The sequence below is a fragment of the Nipponia nippon genome, unplaced genomic scaffold (genome assembly GCF_047370975.1).
Source record: "Nipponia nippon isolate SJK-2023a ecotype South Korea unplaced genomic scaffold, ASM4737097v1 scaffold_5, whole genome shotgun sequence".
In the NCBI taxonomy this organism is placed as follows: domain Eukaryota; kingdom Metazoa; phylum Chordata; class Aves; order Pelecaniformes; family Threskiornithidae; genus Nipponia; species Nipponia nippon.
The window spans coordinates 45,550,941-45,573,144 of NW_028262369.1; the positions used below are offsets into that span (position 1 = coordinate 45,550,941).

Sequence of the window (22,204 nt, forward strand, 5' to 3'; positions counted from 1 at the left end):
AAATATAATAATATATATCTCCACAATTATATATTATTTATATCCCCATGGTTATGCAGTAAGAGAGAGTATTAAAAATATGCTTTAAAAGGTACTTTAGAATGAGAAGTATTTGGACTGTGTATTTTATACTTCTGCTGAAAAACACCTTCAGGGAAAAAAAAAAGTACCATCATCTTATAATGAGGAGGCAGCAAAATTAACTGAAGCCTATTTGACCTTAAATGACAATTCACTCAATTTTCTAGATTCTTATTTTTTTATTTATTTATAACCACTGCATATACTTCAAACATGCTCTTGAACAGAATTCTTCCAACCACCTGGCTACAAATCTGTGGTACATTCTGAGCCAATGACAAACCTGAAATTCATCCAAGAAAAGTCTTCCTTCATCAGCAATCTTCCTCTTGTACATATCCAGCAATTGCTCCGAAGGTATTGGCTCTATGTTCAGAAGTTGCCTGTCATCATCTTTAACTGTGTAAATACGTTGAACATTTCTCATTACTGACTTTGAAAACGTAAATTACATTTCAGTAAACATGATTCTCAAATTGTCAGATAAATTAACAAAAGGACAAACCTCTTTATTTTAACTAAGCGTGTTTATTTTTCAGAAAAATGGTGTGGCCAAAGCCAGCTGTGAGCGAACAGGCCCTGGGAATAACAGAACTTGTTCAGCTCTGCTGCCTGACTGGAGACACCTCAGGAGGAGGCAGGGACGTTGCATTAACAGCACTCTTGTACAAAGTGGCGATTGTCACATTCAGGTCACAGCAACAGTCCCAACACCCACAACGGTTATATGGCTTTGCCCTGTACTTCAATTCTGGTCATTTATCATTAGTGGTAAAATGGATTACTGTGCAAACAACCTACAAATGTAACAACATGTATTGTCTACTTTTGCAAATTTTCTCCAATTTACTGTCTGCGTTGCAATAATCTGTAATATCGTCTTTAATGATAAACTAATGATTGAACAAGTTTTAACATCTCTAAATAGACATTTATTCATTTTTCATTTACATTGAAAAGATTCTTTTTTTAACCACTGTGTGTCTAAGCAAATGGATTTGAATATCAACATGGTATTACTTCCCATTTAATGTAGTTAATTTCTGTGGGTTTGAATGTCATAAATTATTTTTTTCTTGAGGCTTTCTGGTATTGACTGATTCAGTCTTTCTTCATAGGCTTTGAAATCTTGTGCAAAAAGTTGCACATAATGTTCAGTTTCAGTCTTTGGGATTTGAAAGGCTTCAAAATTTTGCAGTAAAAAACAACTGGCTTTGTTTAAATTCATGCTTTGAAAAAGGTGCACAGGAAAGGGAAATTCTGGTTGAAGCTGTATTCGATTCTGGACTTACCCTTAGGATTAAACATATCACAACCATTGTCTGGGATAACAAAATTGGGTTTGTAATTAAATAGTAAAGAAGAGTTTTTCAAACACTGATAAACTTTCAGTTCATTTAAGTATAAATACTTCTGCTATGCATTTACTGAAGTATTGTTTTTTCTCCATATGAGGTGTTACCATGTTGATATCTGTAACTGCTGCATACAACCTAGAATGTAAACAATCCAAAGGTGGCAGCAAGACATGTGACTAATTTTATTTCCACTTGCTAAATATGTAAAGATACTCACCTGCAACAAGGTTCACGCCTTCAGAAGAATTGCTGTAAGAAGCAAAAGCATCTGTAAAAGCTTTGACTAGTAAGACATATATACGATAATGAGTTAAATAAAAGCAGTTTTGTATGTGAACACCAAGACTGTTCATAACCAGCAGACCACATTACAAGCTCTCTGTGAAACCAGAGTGCTACAACTGGGACTTACAGGCCCTACACAGAGGTGGTTGGGATCCTTGTCTTCCTACTCTAACCACCATTGAGGGGGAGAAACAAGGGAACCACATCAAACACCTTTACTGCTTGCATAATTTTGTCCATATCACCTGCAGCAAACATGTCTTTAATTTTTTCACTGGAGTGACTGCTCACACCATATTTGTTTCTCTTGCTAAATAAGTGACAAAAAAATAACACATACCTAAAATATAATTAAATTAAGTTTAAATGCTAAGTAGCCAAGAACAAGCCAGACTCTCTGGAGCGATACAAGCAAAAATTAGTTTTGCTTCCCTAAGCATAAAAGTTCACATCTCGGCAAGAAGTGTCCCCTTGTCCCTCTAAGGGGAAGAGCAGGGAGGGGAAAGGGGTTGGAAGAGTGGAGTCCCCAAGTTCTGCTGTTGCCAGAGGGCTGAGAGGTTTCTGAAGAAATTGCCCTAACTCCTCCGTCTCTACCAGCAAATGCCCCCTCACACATTGCACCACCTGCCTTCACAGCAATAGCAGTAGTCAGCCTGGCTTTCCAGAGCTCTGGCACAGACATCAGGGAAGGCAATGACCATTCTTCTATCACCATCCGCTGTCCTACAGAACTGCCAAGTTACCTAGAGATGACTATAATAAACAAACCCTCCCTGAGATATTGTTTTGGGTGAATAAGCATTTGAAAGAGTTCCAAGAAAGTGTGCATTATTTTAATAACTTTTAACTTAAATCATGAAGGAAGGGTTTTCCAGATATTTGTGGACATTTTTTCACAAAACTAGTGACAAAACATTTTGTTCTTGCAGATCAGTTCTTCTGTGCCCTGAAAAAGCATATAGCAAAGACAAACCACCAAAAGTTGAGTTTCTTTTGAAAGGATTAAAAGGTACAAGGATGTTTTTTCCCAGTATTAATGAAATATCAAACTTGTAACATTTTTGCATTACCCTTTGGGAAATCTTGTGGAAAAACAGAAAGCCTCCCCCCCCATTTATATAAGAGAGGGAGAGAAACATGAAGCTTACCTAAGCTTTTTTTGGTGAAGATCATAGATTTTGTACAAAACCAGTAGTAAAGCAATTGATGTCACAATGATCAAGAATGCCAAGAATATAATCAGGGCTCTAGAATTATCTAGAAACAGGAAAAGAATAAATTTATTATTTCTTGAATACATAATTAATGGCATTTAAAAATTCCTTTTTTTCCTTTTTTTTTTTTTTTTAAATCTGTATACTTCCTGGAACCAGGGCTCATTGATTTTTTTTTTGTGAAAAGAATTAAACAATTACTTCGAGTGTTTAGTTTAAATTTGTTATTCCAAAGTGCCAAAAACTCTTAAGATCACAGAAAAGGAGGGAATTTTATTTCGTCATTAAAGAAACTTTCACTCAAACTCTCCATGTCCACCTGTCAAAATGCTACAACTCACTCACTGGTTCAGCATTACCATGGTTGTCTCCTGTTCTGTGTGACCTGTACACCTGAGCAGTAGAGCTCTCAGCTGCTCCTGATTTGGGAGTTGGGAATCCCTGACAAGTCACAGATGTTCAGCTCCTGAAAACGCAGGATCTGAACACAGGAGAATAATCCTAAAGTGAATTATTTAAGTTAGAGAAATGATTTTCTAGTTGCATTTGAATGTTTCCTGAAGAAACCACAGCTGTGTAATAATTCTGAATTACGGTCAATGACTTGTCAACATCTGTTACATTAATGCTGAATGAGGATATTATTTTTCAAATGCAGATCAACTATCAACTATAACAACAGGCAGTTTTGATTTTTAATTAGGAGCAATTGTAATGGAATTCACAATTTAGATAATTACTCTATACTATGCTGAAGTCTAAAAGTAAAAATGCTGCATATGTTTACTTACATCTGGTTCTTATACTCCCCTTTACTGGCTGCGCTTTATGTTCTCCATTACACACTAAGATCTGCATGCAGTGGGTGAGAATAATAGAGATGTTAATATATAACAAGTAAAAGTTTCTGCATAATTTTTTTTAAAAGCAAAGCACAACGGATACTCAAAATACATCCATCTATTTTCAATGAATCAACCTCATTGCCAGCAGGATCTGCTGTCAATTATTGTATAGCCATTTATAGTGCAGCTCAGGTTTCCACCTAAGTTGCAGCAAGATCTAGATCCAAAAATATGTAGATGGCTGGAAAAAAAAGTTAGTGAAATGGGAGACACATTTTATAAAATCAAAATCAGATGTATCTCAAGGAAAATATCAAATTTATCTCTTGTCAAAACACAATCAGATCTCTCAAATCTGAAAAATACCCATGCAACATGTAATAAAACATCATTATTTTATTTGCTTCAACAGTAAATATACAAATAGTCTACTGAATTGGATCTTTATAATACAAGTTCCTATATGGGAAGTAATTCATAAAAGGTTAAATTATAGAAGCCAAAATAAACTTAAATAAGCTGCTTTCTTGCAACATTAACTTTTGGGTACTTTAACTGGTGTTAAAATACTAACTTGGTTTAGACGTGTTTATATTTCATAATATATTTTACATTTATCCAATCTTTTAAATTTCCTTAATAGAAATTCCTGTCAGACCCAATAGGCAGCTTGAAGTTTGTATGTCAAATATTTCACGCTTTTCTTGTGAAGAAAAATTAATCTTAAACTTAAAGATTTAATACTAAACAGTGGAGAATACTAACAGGATTGAATAATAGTGATTTTACTAGTAATATTCTCCTGTTGCAAATCATCCAAAAGGGAAGGAGAAAGGCTTTCAGCACCATTGCTGACTGCAGGCTGAGTTCTTACTGAGCCTACCCAATCCCTTAAGAGAAACCTCTCCTGAAGATTCAGAGGACTGTGCTCCAGCTCCCACCCCAGCTCTAAAAGGCCAATGTTGGTGGTTGGTGGTTTCTGAATTCTGCAGCTGGGAAGAAAGCCATGGTAGGTGGCAACATTCAGAGGAGTAGCAGAGGTGGCAGAGAAAACAAGCAAGAAGTTTCTCAAATAGTGAAAGCCAGAAACCTAGTGCAGCAGTCGGGGTCAAAACATCACTAAACCAAAACATATGCTGGGTAGGCTCCTGCTTTATTCCCTGAACAATTCAGTGTGCAGATAGAAGGGAATCGTGACATCCACCAACTCTCAGCGTTGATCTGGGTTTTCTTCTTGAGCCTTCCATAACTTGACCCAGAATCCTTTCATTACTAGTTAAGGCCATAAGGCTTTCTTTGTTTTTCCAGTAAGAACTGGGCAAAATAAGTTCGAAGCAGAAGCCAGAGTTTAGAGCCAAGCAGAAGCCAATTTCTTTTGTAAGGCAAACTGCTCACTGCAAGTGGTGTACAAAAAGCTTACAAGAATGCAGGAGTCTTGTACTATGGGCACAATGCAAGCATCTCTTGCTCCTACAGGACCTTGTCTTTATTTTCCAAATAAAAAGCTTTCTGAGCAGAACATGTTGGAAAAATACTGACAAAGCCTTGGAACAAAACCTAGACTACTCAAGTTCTCTGATACTGCATTTCCTCAGGAAAACACAGAGAAAAGAGGAAAAGATTGTGGAAAATGAGTGAAACTGGTTCTTAAAAGTAATAAAACCCTGTCATTCCTACTGGTTACTTTCTTACCTAAACTTTACTGAGGGGAGCTATCAGGACAGAAAAAGTATTCCTACTGGCCACATTAAGGGGATCACACAAGACTATTGGCTTTGCAAGCAACAAATGTCAAAAGGGTGAAATGCCTGAAAGAAGAAAAAATAGCAGGACGCCTTCAGGAAAGTAAGGCTTGTAAACAGAGGATGATGTATTTGTATGGAAACAAGGACTGACTTGTAAAAGGTTGATGTAAGGACATGCGAAAGGATCTGAACTGTTTTACGCTAACTAGTCCCTGAAGCATCAAAAATATTCACAGTGAAAAATTCTGAACAATTTATTTCTGAGCAATTATCTCAAGACTTAAATCCCATATTTATCCTCTGATTGACATGACAGTCACACATTCACTAAATGAAATGTGTTTTAAACACTAAAATATCGGTTATACCTAAGAAACTATTTCAAAACTTACGGAAACCTCAAATTTCTCTCTGTCCCAAGTACAAACAATCTATTCAGCTTGTATTTTTCATGCTGTCAAAACCTATGTGGGCACACAAGGGATTGATTGATAGGCTAGGCACATATGCATTTTTTTTCTGAAGTAATAGCTACTTCTTTACATCTGTGGCCTACAGATCCATAGATTAACTCCTCTGCCACCATATTGGCCTTTTTTCCTAAAACCAAGTATAATATGCTTAAACAATGAAAATACAGCAATGTTTTACAGATTTAATTTGATAAGCCTACTTACCGTAAACGTATAGTTTGTCAAGTACAAGAGATTTTCTTTTTTAAAATCACAATAATTGGACGCTTTTGGTTCATCATTTTCCCAAGTCAATTCAAATATCTTTTTTGGTCCGTACACTTGTCGACTGTTGCACTTAATTTGGACAGCATTATCAGCTGTCAATATTGCATTAACACCAGTCACTTGCTCTGGTTCTGTTCACAAAAGAAGTGTTACTGGTTCCATTCTCATAATTTCAAATGAAACATTTCAACAGCTGTACGTGTTCCTGTCTGTTTGTTATCTTCTCTCTTAATAATTTCATACTTAAAATTTAACAAGATAAATAAAAACAATTTTGAGTTAACCATAGGCTTGTCTGAACTGGAAAAGGTGTGAAGTTGAACTAAGCTGAGAACATCAGAGCTCTACTGACAGTCAGGCTGCAAAGATAATATGATGGCCACTGTCTTTCTTGCGTCTGACATCACTTTCTCATTTGAGAAATATGGGACAACAGAGAAGACAGGGGAACAAACAGTTTTCTGTGTAAGTGTATGTTTCAAAACTTCTGTAAATGAAATTTCCTACCAGGAGTTACTAGTATATTTTAATATTTGGAACAGTATCCTTTTGCTTAAAGTGTCACATTGTCTTAAAACTGGCCTAAAACCACAAAAACTTTTTACTTTTTAATGACAAGGAATCTATTAAGTCTAATCTGTGTTTTCTAACTCTAATTTTGCATGTTGTAACAAATGGGTTTCAGACTGGGGGCACAGCCCAAGGGACCTTTCACTGAGAGCTTATAAAACTTTTCAGAAAGTAAATAACCTTCTGCGTAAGGCAGCTCCATTAGCCACATTTCAGTAGAACACCACCATGGAAATTTTCTGCAAAATCACTTCAATTTGCAAGCTAGCATATTAAAAAAAAAAAAAAAAGTAAAAGGCAGCTGCTTTTTTTTTTCGTGTGACGAGCTAAGATGTGTGAGGCTTTATGAGCAGATCAAATATCCCACGTGGGGAGTGGCAGGATATTTTACTTGGCTGAGTGTGCAGTTACAACGTATCTGCTCATTTTTATCCACAGGGCAGATTTGTTAGATTCCTATGCAGCATACTACTGAGAGAGCTGTGACAAGGAGAAAATGAACATTTCTGGAGGGAATGTGTTTGTTGTAGATGAAAAAAATATTTTATAAAACGTAGGGTTTTTTCTACTTCCAAGGAGTTTTGCTCTACTGATATATTCTCTTGTTCAAGAAGCCCTAAAACTCTTCCACTATCTGCTTGATCATGTTATCAACTGTTGTAACAGTTGAAGAAGGTTTAATAAATACCATTAATTCATGAAGGCAAGCAACGTGTTATTTTCTCAAAAAATAAGGCAACTGAGGTTGTTTTCCAGACCCATAAACTTATATTGTGGACTGTAATCATCACCCAAGTTATTAAAATCAGTGGAGCCCTAGAAAGTGGGGGCTCCAAAATATACTATGCTCAAACTAGATCATCACAGAGAGAAAAAACATGATCATGATCAAATTAGGGATGTCTAAAAATTAAAGACATTTTTTCAATCTCTGTTACAGTTAAGTCTCAGATCAAATGGTTTACATTATCAATCAATTCATTTACCACCTTTTTGTTTTCCATGGAGCTTCAGGTGATAATTTTGATCCCTGTATTCTTCCAGTTATAAACTAAAATTTGTTAGCTCAATGACCCAGAGGAACAGGGAGATTCCAATGTTTTCATGGATTGTCTATAAAACTGGATACAAAAGCTCTGTATATTCCACAGAGGGATAGGATTGAAATTCAAGACAATAGACTGCCAGAAGCCCCTGTATTTCCCAGATCTCTACGGAAACTCATTTAATAAAAAAAGCAGTCAGATTTAATGTTCTTATCTATCCATTTCTACACACTTTTCAGGAGTGCTAAAAGCAACAAAGATTTCATTATTCCTGCGGGGGGGGGGGGGGGGGGGCAGGGGCGGGAATCACCACTTTAAACTATCATTACTAGCACAAAAATAATATTCTATTTTTCACTAAAAAAAAAAAATCTTTTCCTTATTCAGTGAAAGCAGAGGAAATACTAATTTAGTATCTTACCAGGTATAAACCGTCATAGTTTCCCTATAGCTGTATCTCTACATTAGCTGAATCTGGAAGTGGTGAAACTAGAGCTAAAAGAGTACTGGAAGAAGTTAGATAAACATGGGGTTTTGGGTGGTTTTGTTTTGGGTTTTTTTTGTTTGTTTTTGTTTGGTTTTGTTTGGTTTTTTTTTCCTCAAAGAAGGAATTGAAACAGTACGAGGCTCACATCTGAAGATTAAAAGGGTGGGAGGGAAAAAGCCCCAACAAAATAGAAAGGACTGTGTCTCTATTACTCCTTGAAAATCTCTGCAGTCTGTTGTTTTTTGGGGTTTTTTAGCTTTTCTTGTAGTTCTGTCAGTTGAACATGTATGGCAAAACAAAGAATCAGGATGACAGGGATAAGCTTTTGAAAGCATACCCAAAAATGTGCACAGACTTTTCTGACAGCACAACGGTTGGCACACATTCGGCTTTAACCTAATGTGGAGTCTTAGAAGCCGACTGTGTACGTGTACATCCAAACTAACCGAAACCTGGTACAGACATCGGTATTGGTGTAGCCTGGGTAATGCAGGTCTGCTTTCAGCAAACAGGCAGCTACAGAACAGAAGGTACATTCTGTACATCCTTGGAGCTTTCATGCCACAAAGAAAAAAAGAATGTTTTTCATTCTCTTTTTATTTAATTTGAATATTTTCTTTCGATTGGGACATAATGCTTTCTCAAACCCTATCAAGAATTTCAAATGAATGCAGATTTTTTTTTTTTTAAATCTAGTCTCTATAAGAATACCAATACTAAATGCATAATTTAAAATAGATTAAGTAATTAAAAAAGAAACACTAATTATATGAATGTCAATAAAATTCTTTTAATGTTAATCACTTTCTTCGCTAATAGTAATAACATATAAAATATAATGAATTACAATGGGAAAGTACATATTGCCTGTGTTAGTATCAGCCTTGTTCATAACAGTTAGCAAACAAGAGACTTACCTCCTGCTTTTGTTTTAAAGGTACCTGTTTGGTTTTTTCCCATATATTTTGCACCTGTATATTTGCTGATCGTATATGGAGTCACAGATACAACACCTGAGGCATAAGGTTCTAATCCAAGGCAAGTAAAGTTAGTCACGTTGACAAGTTCTCCCCCTTTAAGAAAAAATGAAAAAAGAAATTAATTAATGCAATTAATGAAATTTATGTTAGGAGCACAGGAACTCTTACACTTCATCAGAGCTCCCTGAAACCACTGTCATGTGTACTTCTATTTTAATTACCTTGTACGTGGTTGGTTTGTCTTGCTTACTAATGCTAAGTGAAGACTCAGGAAGAGGAAGAAATATATTCCCCAGTCAAAAGGGCAAAAGGGTAGAAAGTCGACGTTTTGTTCTGTTTTGTTTTTTACTTTCTCAGCATGTCATTTAAATGGGTGTAATTAAAAACTAACATAAAGCACATTGATAGAGAGAGGCTCACACTTTCTTCTGTGTTCACCTTGGGAAGGGGTTAATAGACAGATGTCAAAAGTCACTCATGCACACTGGGCAAGTCTGCTCTGGTATGACGCAAGAGATGTCATGTGCTTTTGGTAGCGGCAAGCAGGACAGAAAGAAATTGCACGAGAAGAAACATGAGCAAAGCTATTACCCACAGTGCAGCTGGGGCTTTGGTGGCTTGGGGAACTGGGGAGCAACGGCCTTTCCATGTTTCCTTCTGGCTGCTTTAGATGCGAGCTCCCCACACCCCAGCATAATACCTCAGTCTTCTACACTGGCCGAGCCAGACGAACCACAGAAACTGGTGCATGGGGCTGCCACCCTTTTGGGTAGTGGTCAAATTCAGGGCATCGAGAATGGGAGAGACTGTTTACATCTAGGGAGTGCATGAGCATGACAGCCTTTGGCTCCTGTGGCAGTCCAGGTTTACAAAACATGAAGTATGTGAACAGAAAGAATTAATTAACCCAGGACTAACTTAAACCTGACATATATTTCCTGGAATCATGTATCAGGCTCTTCATTTTCAAAACATCATTTTCCAGTCCTTGTTTTGAAGAAAAGCTCACACCTGGAAAATATGGTCCCAGTATAACAGATAACAGACTTATCCACCTAAATGTAAGGTGGCCTAAAACAGCATATCTGAAAAGAATGACCATTTAGTAGAAGACAACCACCTGGCTTTACCTTTCTAAACATGTATATGCTAACTGCCATACTTAGGACCCCTGACTTTTACATACATTGTTGTTACTCAGAAGGCAGGTCCCTGTCTTCTCAGAGAATATATTACCAGCTACAGCAGCATTTTCTGAGACAGAGCACCATGCTACAAACTGATCAGGCAAGTGATGATTTTGTCATAACTTATTCTTAATACAAGCATGAGAACTGAAGAGTGACAGAGTTGCGTCCTGAAACAGTAAACTGAATAACCATATGGTTCAACGGGAACAATCTCAAAGGAAAGAAACATTTGTACAAAAAACCAAAAAAATTCTGCACAGTTTGAAGAGATTCCAAGATGGTTTGACAGTGCATCATGCTTGGTGCCCTGTAAATATTAAAACATGCAATGAATCATTTAATACTGAAGGGACATATACTTACATGTGCCATTGCACGTCACGTTATAGCCATGTATAGGACCCTTTGAAATATCGCTAGGTTCATTCCAACTAACTGATACATTTCTGGCATGAGACACTACTGTAAGGTTTTCTGGTGTTTCTGGAGCTGTTGTAAAAGAAAAATAACATGGAGGGAAGGAAATGTTTGAATGAAAATGCAGAATATTCCTCTTTTTACCTACTTTGATTCAATTAAATTTCACTGGATACTAAAGCAAGATACCAACATGTAATATTTTTCGTAGTCTATTTCATTCAAAGAAATTATACATAAGTATAAACTGAATATATGTAAAAGCATCATATTACAGTAATTTCATAAATTTAATTAATTCAGGATGAGGTGAATACAACAATATCACATATTACTAAAATTGTCCAACATTTCCAAATATGATACATTGCTTTGATTTCCTTACAATTTTAACAAACTTTAAATGTTTTGCCTGAATTTTTATTTGCAGGTTACTTGATTTAGGTTGATTTCCTTTTTAATTCAGAAAAAAAAGCTAAGCTATTTCCAAGGACAATGTTGGAACATTGTCATTTTATTTGGAGGCATTCTTTGCAATTATTGTATTACATCTTTCTTCAAATCAAGAATTTAACGCTTGTTTTTGACTACGCCTGCACTTTTTTTTTTAATTTGTCTCCATTCAAACTTCCTTACATTTGGCCATGTTCTCACCCTTAAAAAAAAAAAAAATCACAATCTCTGAGAGAAGGAGAGTAAGGCATCAGACTGGAAGACTGAGACTGGGGCTGGAAAGGGAAAGGAAGACTGCGACTGCATTCAAAGAACCACAAGGGCAGGATACCAGGCGGGAGGAGCTGCAGGAGAACCTGAGAGTGGCTGAGCATGCTGCTCAAAATATATCTTCAACCCCAGGAAACACAGATAGTGGGACTCATGGTAGGGTTTTCCAGAAATATGTGGAACATAAAACAAAAATAAGCATTATTCTTACCCCCATAATCTGTTCTTATGGTGAAGGTTTGGTCGACAACATGCTCTTCAAAAAAATGTATGGTACCACTGCAGCTGTAGTTATGGTTGGGTGATAAATTGTTCAGGTCTTTACAAGTTCGATTTGATACTGTAAAGCCTAGTGAATCTGTAGACATTAAAAGAGTTTTATCAATATTTTTCACAACTCCAAAAGTACATGGTACCATTTTACCTGGGATTTTCTCTAGCATATTTATTCAATATAATTTGTAATGAACTATCATAATATTCCAAGCAGAAGAGTGTACAACCTAATCCAGTGACTAGGTTTTAGGTTCTTTTATACTAACTTAGTTAGCATAGATCTTTACTTTTCATCAGTAAAGCTCATACAATTTGACTTTCTAAGAAAACAGCTTTCCCACAGAAATCAAAACATTTCATGGGAGTCTGGCAGAACCCTGGCGTGGGTTCTTAGCCCTTCAGCTCCCTGAAACGCGAAATCTCCAGCCCTGGACATTCATCGTGCATTTTTCACATGAGGACAGCCATATCTTCCCTACCACACTAGCTGCCTTTGAGACAGCATCTCCTCAGGCTGGCCAGCTCCAAGAGCAGAGAACCCGGACTCTCACTATCCAGGAGCCTGCAGAGCCAGCTGCCTGGATAGTCTGCAAGGGATCAGTCCCCAGCAGATCCGCAGATTGCAGGATTTCCAAACTCTCAGCTCGCCTTCAGACCATCAAGCAGGACCTCAAAATCTTCAGAAGTCTGCAATTTGTGAAGGTAGTAAACTCAGGAAATGAGCTCTCTGGGTTTGAATTTTCCCCTGATCTGCAGTGCATGGGATGGCAGTCCCCAACCTAGCAATCCCAGAATTCTGAACAGCCCTTCCCTCAGGCTGGCACAATTAATTTAAATCTGCCAGTCTCTCATCAAAAGATAACATCAACATTGCTTTTAAAAATAAACAAAAAAATAAATAATCAACTTTTAAAATATCTTAGAAGTGTCTTACCTTTGCAGTTAACAGTCACATTAGCACAGGAAAATGAATTTTCCCAACATAGCTTTGCAGATGTTGCAGTTTCATTCTTGACTTCAAAAGGATTCTTGCTTCCGACTGAAAAGGATTAATATTATGTGTCACTATGACATTGGTTATATTGGTTCTTTAAATCGCAATTTGTTCTTTTATATTTGTTGAGAATTGGCACAAAATCATATACAAAGAATTTAACAAGAAATGGAAAGTAAAAATTGAAAAAGCCTACATGAGATAAAGACAATGCTGTTATTCAAATAATAAATGCAACTTTTAATTCAACAATCTCTTTAGTGAACAAAACATCCAGCATAAATAATAGCTTTCAAGTGCTGTCTAGTTTGCTATTGCTAACCATGCTGCATGAGGCCAATGTAAAGTTCGCTTTTTTCCTTTACAATGAGAAAATTACATTTTTTTTACATCCTACTTTAAGAAAATACTGAGAGGTTTTAAGGTGCAACTTCAAAATGCAAAATATCTTGTAAGCAAAGCACAGAGTATGAAAACCTTCTGTCTGATTCTCTGAAAAGAGACAAGAATAGACTAAGAAATCCAGGAAAGCTGAATTACTACATGACAAAAAATTAAAAAAAAAGAAAAAAAGAAATTACTAAAACCCTTCTATACCTACCAGGCAGAATAACAAAAGTCTCTATGCAATTATCAACTCTAACTGTGTATCTCATGCATCTCTGAAGTCTTGTTTCATAGGTGCTGGAACTCCCACTGAAGGTCTGGTTAGTCTCCAAAATAAAATAGTATCTGTTTTTTCTGAGATTTGTCAGTGTAACTGAAACCATGTTATTCTCATCTGTTCCACTTGTTATATTGTGCCTAATATGATCCTCTAAAAGAACAAGATAAAAATAGCAAACAATGATTTTATGACAACTTTTAAGAACCATTAAATGTTTTATGGCACCCCCAGCTTCATGCCTTTTAAGAATCAAAAAATACAGCAAAATTAGCTGCTTCTTATTCTTTATTTTTATTTATCTTTTACTTTAAAAAATTGTTTAGTCAAAACAGAAAATTTCCTTAGGAAAATATTCTTTTAAATAATTCTCAAGTTAGGAAAACTAAAGAATTAAAAAGATGAACATTCCAGAACCAGATTAGCCTTAATTTAAAATGTCAGTTCAAAGTGAAATACTTTGTTTTGACACATTGAATCATTTGTTTGAACAGAAATTTCAAATTTTCTTATTCAAAGCATTTCATAACCATCTAGTAAATAATGGCTATAGCGTATTCCTGAAAATTAGAAAGGAGAGGTGTCTAATTCTGAAGAGAGATAAACCAATGTCCAAACTTTAGTTTTTCTTTAGTTATGAATTGCAGTTTTCAGCACGTGATTATCAGCATGATGGGGAAAAATTAGAGAGGGTCTAGAGGAATGAAGGTAGATCTTTTCTGCAGCCCTGATATCAAAAGCCTAGTGCAGGGCAATTTAACAGAACTGTAAATGGAAATGAGAAGACCAGAAATGTTAACAACTTTAATCTTACTCTTCCAGAATTGGAAGACAGTTTATAAAATAACCTGAGATACTAACTTTCTATATTTAAGTTTACTGATTTGGCCAAATTTCAGGACTGAGAAAAATAAGGGGTTTGGTTCTTACCACAAGGTTCTTCAGTTGTTCCTATGGAAGCTGCTTTAAGAAAAGAAAACAAAATGAAAGTGCAGCTCAGCAGGTTTGTTTATTTTTTTTTTTCCTAGAGCATTGGAGGAGGGTGACTGGTACTGCCCAAAACTCTTTATTCAATATATTCAATACAAGTAATTGTACTTAGCACTCCACTCACATTTGACAAAGGGAAGAAAACATCAGCTACATATAACCCCATTTTTTAACTAGTTATTTTAGGGATCATGTGTCTTTCATCATTTTCCGATGACATCACTGACTGCAAATCAAACTGGTTATTCATAACATTTCTGCATACAAAGTTACACAAGAATATTCCAAAATCACACATTCTTATAGAGGTATGATAAACTATAGCAGTTTCCCAGGATACATATGCTGTGGAACGGCTAACTGAACAGTATCCAATGTCACTAAAGAGACAAAATATACCTACTTTTTGCACAGCTACTCTTACCTTTGGAAAGAGATTTATACAGTAGTACAGATTGCTTTACAACTATTTTACACTGAAATACCCAAAAGAAATTACGAGCTGGTATTTAGAAAACCTGTACAGAAGCTTGAGCAAAGAACTTCATCTTGAAAACAGTTACTTAAAAATATTCCTCCAGGCTGGGAGTCATCTGGCTGAGTAGTGCCCTTAAGGACAGGGTAAAATGAGACGGTCCAGTGGAGAGTTACCAGGATGTTTAGGGGCAGAACACCCACAAGTAAAGGCTAAGCTCAGTCTGTCAAAGAGCTGACAGCAACCTACAGCTCCTTGAAGGGCAAAGATGGTAAGAGTCCAACTCCTGGATGTACTTTGCTCAAGCACACGCATATATTTTACTGAGCTGAGTAATTCCTTACAGCCCAATTGCAATAATAATGTGTGTAAGTGTTTGCAGTATTAGATCCCAAGAAAATGTTAATGCTGCATGAAACAAAAGGGAAGCCAACGGAAAACAGAGAAGCACACAGATCTGTGGATGTATTCATACTTTTTTGCTGCTTGGGCAAATTTCTATGAATATCAAGAGGAGCACTGACACAGTAACTGACAGATTTACCCTCCAACTGTGCCACTGTGTGGAAATAATTTCTATTTCTCACTTGTAGACAAGTAGCAGTTCTGGTATCTCTAATATTACTCATAAACTATTAATAAGATTCCTAAAAACACCCTTAAGTTTAATGCAGTTGTATGTCTAATTTGTATTCTTAAGTTCAATAAAAGAAATTCAAAACAAATTCCCTCATTCTAACACATTTTCTGTGCTTGCAGTATCATAATTGCAATAACTGTGTGCAAGTTTGTCACCTATCGTGTGAGTGGGGATGATCCCAGTGTTTGCTGGCATGCTGACTGGTGAGATGGTGCTGTGCAAGGATGTTGAATTGTAATCATCTGTAAGGAAATAAACAACATATCAGCATTAAGAAGTAAAATTAATTATTTCATATGGCTATGTCATCAGAAACGTCTTACACTACAGCCCTTCTCCACTTTTTTTTTCTTCTTCGATTTTCATTATTTAGAGAAGAATGCTGAAAGAAAAATTATGTTAATATAGCCAATAAAACAGAAAATTAGTATTTAAATAGAAAGCAACCTTTTAGAAATATACCACTTACTAATTAATTTTGCAATGTAAAAGGACATTTTTTTGTCATTATTTGGGCATAATCCAGGATGGAGTCAACATAAAAATGGCGTTAATAATTGTGAACCGGGAAAAACTAAAACATTTTGCTATGTTCTTACAGTAAAACACAATGATGAATAATACCTGTGCTCTTTCAGAGACAAGCACTCCAGTAGTGTTCGTTTGCCAGATCACATACCTTGCTCACTATATTACTTACTATATCTCAGTATTTATCTCTCTGCTTATAAAACACTGACAGGTTTCTACATTCTCTCTTAGGTCCATACCCATTGTTCTTGCTTTGGCAACAGCCTCGTTGACAGCAGCTGGCATTTTGATACTACTGTGATGACTACAAGCCTTGGCCATCAGATACCAGATCCTGGAAACAATTCTGGTATTGCCACTATGCCAAATTGCAGATACCTTTTCTATTTGATGAACCATAAGCTGGAAAAGGCTATACTGAGGCTGAACTACTTAGTTTTCCAGTACAGTAATTATTTAGTTTTCCCCTACAGTTCACAGAGCAGTAAGTGGCATCCAAAGGAAGACGGCAAACCTGATGAAGCATTCTTGAAGGCAATGGGAGTGTGTGTGGTGAGGGCAGCAGTGCTGCTGCGTGGTAGATTGCTGAGTCCCGTGGCAGGGACGGAGCCTGTGTGCGTGGAGAGGTATGTGCTGTCTGCAGGAGAGACACCTGTGGTGAGAGGTACAGCAGTTTCATTAATGCTGCAGAGGCTGCCCAGTCAAGGAAGGACACAAAGCTGCACACAACACAGGACTGCGGGGCTGGAGTTCTCTCGTACTGAGGCATTGTGAATTTGTTAGTAAGCAAAGGCACACCGAACGCTCAAGGTGTTAGGGAGTCCAACGGGTGTCAGCTGAACATCCAGTAAGTATAATCCTTTTTGGCACTGACTGCACCTCTTTCATGCTAAATGTTGTTTTAAAAGATACTCAAATTCATGACTCAAAACCAGACTTGTCTGATATTCTTGCCTCTTAAGACAGTGTATTTCACATCATTGGGCTGAATGAAAAGGCATTACACACTCTGCGAGATAACTGTGTTCAGGAAAGGGAGAGAAGAAACGACCAGGAAAAAACATCAGTGCAGTTCTGTCATGTAAATTAAAAGTTTCTTACCAGATGTAGTCGCTGTTGACTCAACTCCTTAAAAACAGAAAGAGAGAGAGAAAGTGTAAATTAAACTTTCAAGGAATTAAACACAATCATATGCCAAAAATATAAAAATAAACTTTCCTTCCTCCCAACTATCAGCTGAACTTTCTCCAAGGAATTACACATTCTTAAGTAATATTTAGTGGCATGTAGCAACAACCAGATCCCCATAATATCAAGCATATGATATATGGACTGACATTGTCCACATTAAAAATCACTTTTCCTTGAGCCAGGAGTCTGTGCTGTGCAGCCTGAGGGGTGGGGATAGCACCAGGAAGGCTGCGGTGGATGCCAGTTCAGCTGAAACAGGAGAAGAGCAGCAATGTCGCGGTCCTGAATTCACCATTACCTTCAGCGGTGCCTGCAGGTGAGAGTGATGTGGAGCGTGCAGGTGGAGGTGACACAGGGGAGGGAGAGCTGGCATTTGCCAGATTTTCATCTCCTGCTGCACAGTGGGGAAAAATATCATCAGGTGAGCAATGCATGAAAGTGAGAAGCTCATTGCAAGCAGAAAGGCTGCCAGCTGCTCTCTGAATTATATTTCTCCCTCCAACACTGGCAAAAAGAACACATTTACATTGCTCTCCAGTTCCTGCACAGGCTGTGCAACACATCTGCTTGGATTTACCACAAAAGCATGGCTTGCAATTAGGTCTGCAAGACCACTAATTCCAAATTCCCACCTATTTGTCTGGGATTCCTTTGTGGCGAAGAGATTTGATCATTCTTTAGCAAGGTGTGGGGGCTGCACTGTTTTCAGGTGTTTGCAAACACCAGCTGAAGGGGGTGAATTAATATGCAGCTTGCAAAAAGCCCAGACCAATTGGGGTGTTTTTCTTTTGTGTTGTTGACCCAGGAAAGACCCTCTTGCCACAATCATCAGATACTGCTGTGGTGCCCAAAGGAGTCTGCATGAATTGTGGGGAAGTGCCACTGTGACAGCTCAGCATGAAACTCTCATCTGAGAGCTTAAGGGAAGGGATGTCCATAAGGAAAACATGAACTCATAACAACAGCATGTTATAGCTTGAATTCTGATCACTTACTTTGAAAAGCATATTTCAAATCCTCAGCTTTGATTTAATTAAAATAAAAATACTAAACATGTCCTCATCAGATTAACAATTTTTGCTGTAGTATAATTGACCTCAGACAACATAAATCACCAGATTGCTTTAACAGTGATGGAGTCAACCAACATATGATAGAAGTAGATGCCAGTTCAGCTTGAAACAGAAGAGCAGCAATGTCGCGGTCCTGAATTCACCATTACCTTCAGCGGTGCCTGCAGGTGAGAGTGATGTGGAGCGTGCAGGTGGAGGTGACACAGGGGAGGGAGAGCTGGCATTTGCCGGATTTTCCTCTCCTGCTGCACAGTGGGGAAAAGATATAACCAGGTGAGCAATGCATGAAGGTGAGAAGTTCATCTATAGTAGAAAAAGGCCAATGGTTTGCACGACTTTCTCTGAACCACGTTTCTCAGGACAGATTTGACTGGGGAATACTTAAATGCTTTCATGTTTAATGATGTATTTTGCATTATCAAAAGCTAAAACCCCCAAAATCTTTCTCATCATCACACAGCAGTGTATAAAAGTCCACACAGTATCAACAAATAGAAGGTCACTTTTCACTGAATGAAGAATGACTTTATTGCTGAGAAGAGATACCAACACTAATTCTGTTGTCAAGAAAAATCCTACCTGTCTATAATCCTCACTATACAAGAGCTGGAAAGCCCAGCCTCAGCATTGCTGAAAGCTGCTTGCTTTCCCTAATATTAATTTCTAAATGGCAGTGCCCTTCCTGCACCATCCGGCTGGTATTTAAGAATCTCTCCAAATAACTCTTATCTCCAGATTATAAATTACTTCCTGACTTGAGCTGGGAGATATGATCTTTTCACACCTATGAAAACAAGCCTCATTTTTACACTCTGCTTTGAAATCCTGACCCAAAAATTTTTGTCTTTGTGTACTGTAAAATTTCTGTTGCGAGAAAGAGAGAAAAAAATAAATGGCAATGGCTGGAACCATGAGTTTGTTCTCATCACTATATCTTTTACTCATTTTGAGGATTAGAAGCTTCCACTTTGACATAAGAATCCTGAAAGCCATCCCAAAAGCATGCCTGTTCCCTCAAAACATCTCTCTCTAACACAGCCTGCTATGCTTTCAGCAAGGAACAAACTTCCACTTGTTCACACATTCCTTGCTGTGACTGTCCACCATCTTTCATCCACCTGTTTGGCTCTTCCTTTCTCTCCCTTTTTCTACTAGTTCTTTCGCACTATGTTTCTTTCCTGGATTTTTTTTTTTGGGGGGGGGGGGGGGGGGCACGTGTATTTTTCAAATAGTACTTCAGTTTTTATAATTTCTCTGTTACTTTAGCTTCCCTACGTGGTACTTCACAACTGTTGTAGCTCTGCTCTTTTAAAAATAAAATCCTTCAACTTTTAAAACAAAAACCCAGGTTTATGTGAAAAACTGCGATACTTATGAAGGATACATGTTCTGTTCCTCTGTTCATGTGCCAGGGTCAAAACCATGTCTCTCATCTCTGACAGAGAAGCTCAACATAGGCAGATGTCCCAGGACTCCAAAGACGTTCTCCTTATCGACCCAGCAAGCAGCAGCACACATGTTGGCTGCTCAATAGCCACCATGGATTCTGCACCCCATATGGACAGTTCAGAAGACCAACAACAGCCATTAAAAAAACACGACCAGTGACGACAAGTCACCTGTGGAGAGTGAGCAATTTCTTTATGCTCAGAACTGTCACGAAATGTGCATAAACTATGATATAAAAAAGAATGTAAAGAAAAGCTAAAATCTTGTAAGTACTTTCCTAGTGAGCAGTTGAATTTGCTGTGGACTGTACATTATTCAAGATCTCTTCCTACAAATTAAAATTTAGAAAAAGACAGTAGTCTGATATTTTAAAGAAAAAGTATCAACAGAAGTCAAATGAAGCTCAGCTAAAAATAGTAATGCAGAGCTAGCTACTTCATTCATCATTTACAGAAGTGGGGAAGTGTGTTGCCTAAAATCTGGTCCATGAGATGAGGATATAGGCCTGCCTATAGTTTGTCTGAAATCATATGAAACTGTCGAAATACAATTGCTCTTAATTGTAATAAATACAATCTGTAAAAAATGTAGTAGACTGACAACAGAGTGAATAACATGGGTTTAGAAGCCACTATATTAACAGCTCTAGTATGTTAACCCATTTATCTATATATATCTCCACTGAAACACAGGACCATGTATACTTTTCAGAGCTACAGAATATTAGCGGATGAAGCTTCCTAACCTGAGAGATGTTACAGCAAGAAACAAAAATATAGATGATCTTTTGACCTATCAATATATCTTCAGCATCTCAAATCTCCAGTAAGGACTGGAACATTTATTAACGGCAATTGTGTAATCTAACTGTACACATTAAACTGCCAAGGAACCTTCTAAAAGCTAAAATGTATATTCATTCATATTTGCCATGAGCAACTAATTTTCAATGTATCTTCATGTTTTTTAAATTCAGTGTTTGAAAGCAGGCAGTTGGTCACTCTAAATTCCATAATACGATTTTTCTTTCTTCAACTGGTTTATCAGCTGAAGAATCAATTATTCCCCCTCCTTTCCAGATTGTACTTTGGTTCAGCATATTAAATATACCTCAAGCCTGAAATTAACTTTCTATGAGCATCTACGCAGATCAACTTTCACTTAAATAACTGTTTCCAAGAAAAGAATAAAAGGAGTTGCAGAAAAAGTCCTAAATGAAACTCTGCTCAGAGATTAGTGAAACATGTAGAAACACTTTTCAAGCTATTCACTGATCTCTAATGCAAACATGATGGAGATAAAAATATATACTTCAAGATTCCTTCTTCCAAGTGAAGATAATATGAGCAAAAGAGGGCTCATAAGGTTGTCACAGTGTTGTATTTCTGGTTGCCTTATTCACTCTTTAAGATTCCCGTGAAAGTAATTTTCCCCATCCTCTCCCTGGTAAAGTTAGGAATAATGCTAGTAGCTTAAATATAACGTAAGATTTATTGCTCACTCACAGTGGCAGATGCTAAATATTACACACAATCATAGAACTCGAGGTTGGAAGTGACCTCAAGAGATCATCTAGTCCAACTGCCCTGCTCAGGCCAGTGTCAACTAGAGCATATCACTTCTTAAAACAGTTTGGAAAATAATAGTCCTAGATTGCCCTTTTTTCCCTCCAAATAAGCACTGGCATTTTAGCAGAACTTCATGGCAGTTTTATGTCCTTCTAGGCATTTTAAAAGTCTCCTGCTCTTCTATGATTCTATTCCATTATATGATTTATTATAGCAACAGAATAGGATGCAGTTGAAAAGAATTCAATAGGTGGCACCAGAACACTAAAAAACTCCTCTCAAACAGCAAAGCAGATACATTTCCCCATATAACCTTATTGAGAGATGCTAGATAAACTGAAGGAAAATAAAGAACGATCCCAACACACCAGACTGTGTTACTCCAATATTCAATAGGCATATCGCTACACTTTATTTTTCCCCAAATGTCCCACAGCTAACAAATACGTCTGAGCTAACGTTAGGTTAACAAAGTTAACCTCAAAGTCAAAACTGTCTGCTCATGTTTATATTCTAAAACATATCTCTGGAATCTTGAAGGTTGAAATCTAAGAATATCTTTAAAATTTAATAAGGATGTTCAACCCCAAAAAACCATTCTGTGTAGTATGAAAGCCTGATGATTACCAAACTAAGCAAGTTGGTCTGGGTTTAAATAGGAACTATGCCAAA

The 22,204-nt window shown here is 37.1% G+C and overlaps 1 protein-coding gene across 11 annotated transcripts in view; it reads right to left on the reverse strand.

The window, feature by feature from the left end:
- The window catches only part of PTPRC (protein tyrosine phosphatase receptor type C), a 65,596-nt gene that overhangs the window by 11,560 nt on the left and 31,832 nt on the right, over positions 1 to 22,204 (reverse strand). Inside the window, exons 3-18 of one of the 11 annotated variants that reach the window (XM_087731852.1) lie at positions 18,665 to 18,760; positions 17,741 to 17,836; positions 17,353 to 17,379; positions 16,766 to 16,903; positions 15,876 to 15,962; positions 14,546 to 14,578; positions 13,553 to 13,768; positions 12,892 to 12,996; positions 11,893 to 12,039; positions 10,905 to 11,030; positions 9,289 to 9,444; positions 6,206 to 6,399; positions 3,730 to 3,790; positions 2,873 to 2,981; positions 1,657 to 1,688; positions 365 to 480 (exon numbers count right to left, since the gene is read on the reverse strand). In XM_087731852.1, the coding sequence (XP_087587978.1) occupies positions 365 to 480; positions 1,657 to 1,688; positions 2,873 to 2,981; positions 3,730 to 3,790; positions 6,206 to 6,399; positions 9,289 to 9,444; positions 10,905 to 11,030; positions 11,893 to 12,039; positions 12,892 to 12,996; positions 13,553 to 13,768; positions 14,546 to 14,578; positions 15,876 to 15,962; positions 16,766 to 16,903; positions 17,353 to 17,379; positions 17,741 to 17,836; positions 18,665 to 18,760 (1,739 nt within the window). The remainder of the gene's footprint in view (positions 1 to 364; positions 481 to 1,656; positions 1,689 to 2,872; positions 2,982 to 3,729; positions 3,791 to 6,205; positions 6,400 to 9,288; positions 9,445 to 10,904; positions 11,031 to 11,892; positions 12,040 to 12,891; positions 12,997 to 13,552; positions 13,769 to 14,545; positions 14,579 to 15,875; positions 15,963 to 16,765; positions 16,904 to 17,352; positions 17,380 to 17,740; positions 17,837 to 18,664; positions 18,761 to 22,204) is intronic. The other 10 variants (XM_087731844.1, XM_087731843.1, XM_087731841.1 and 7 more) reach the window with 10 other exon arrangements.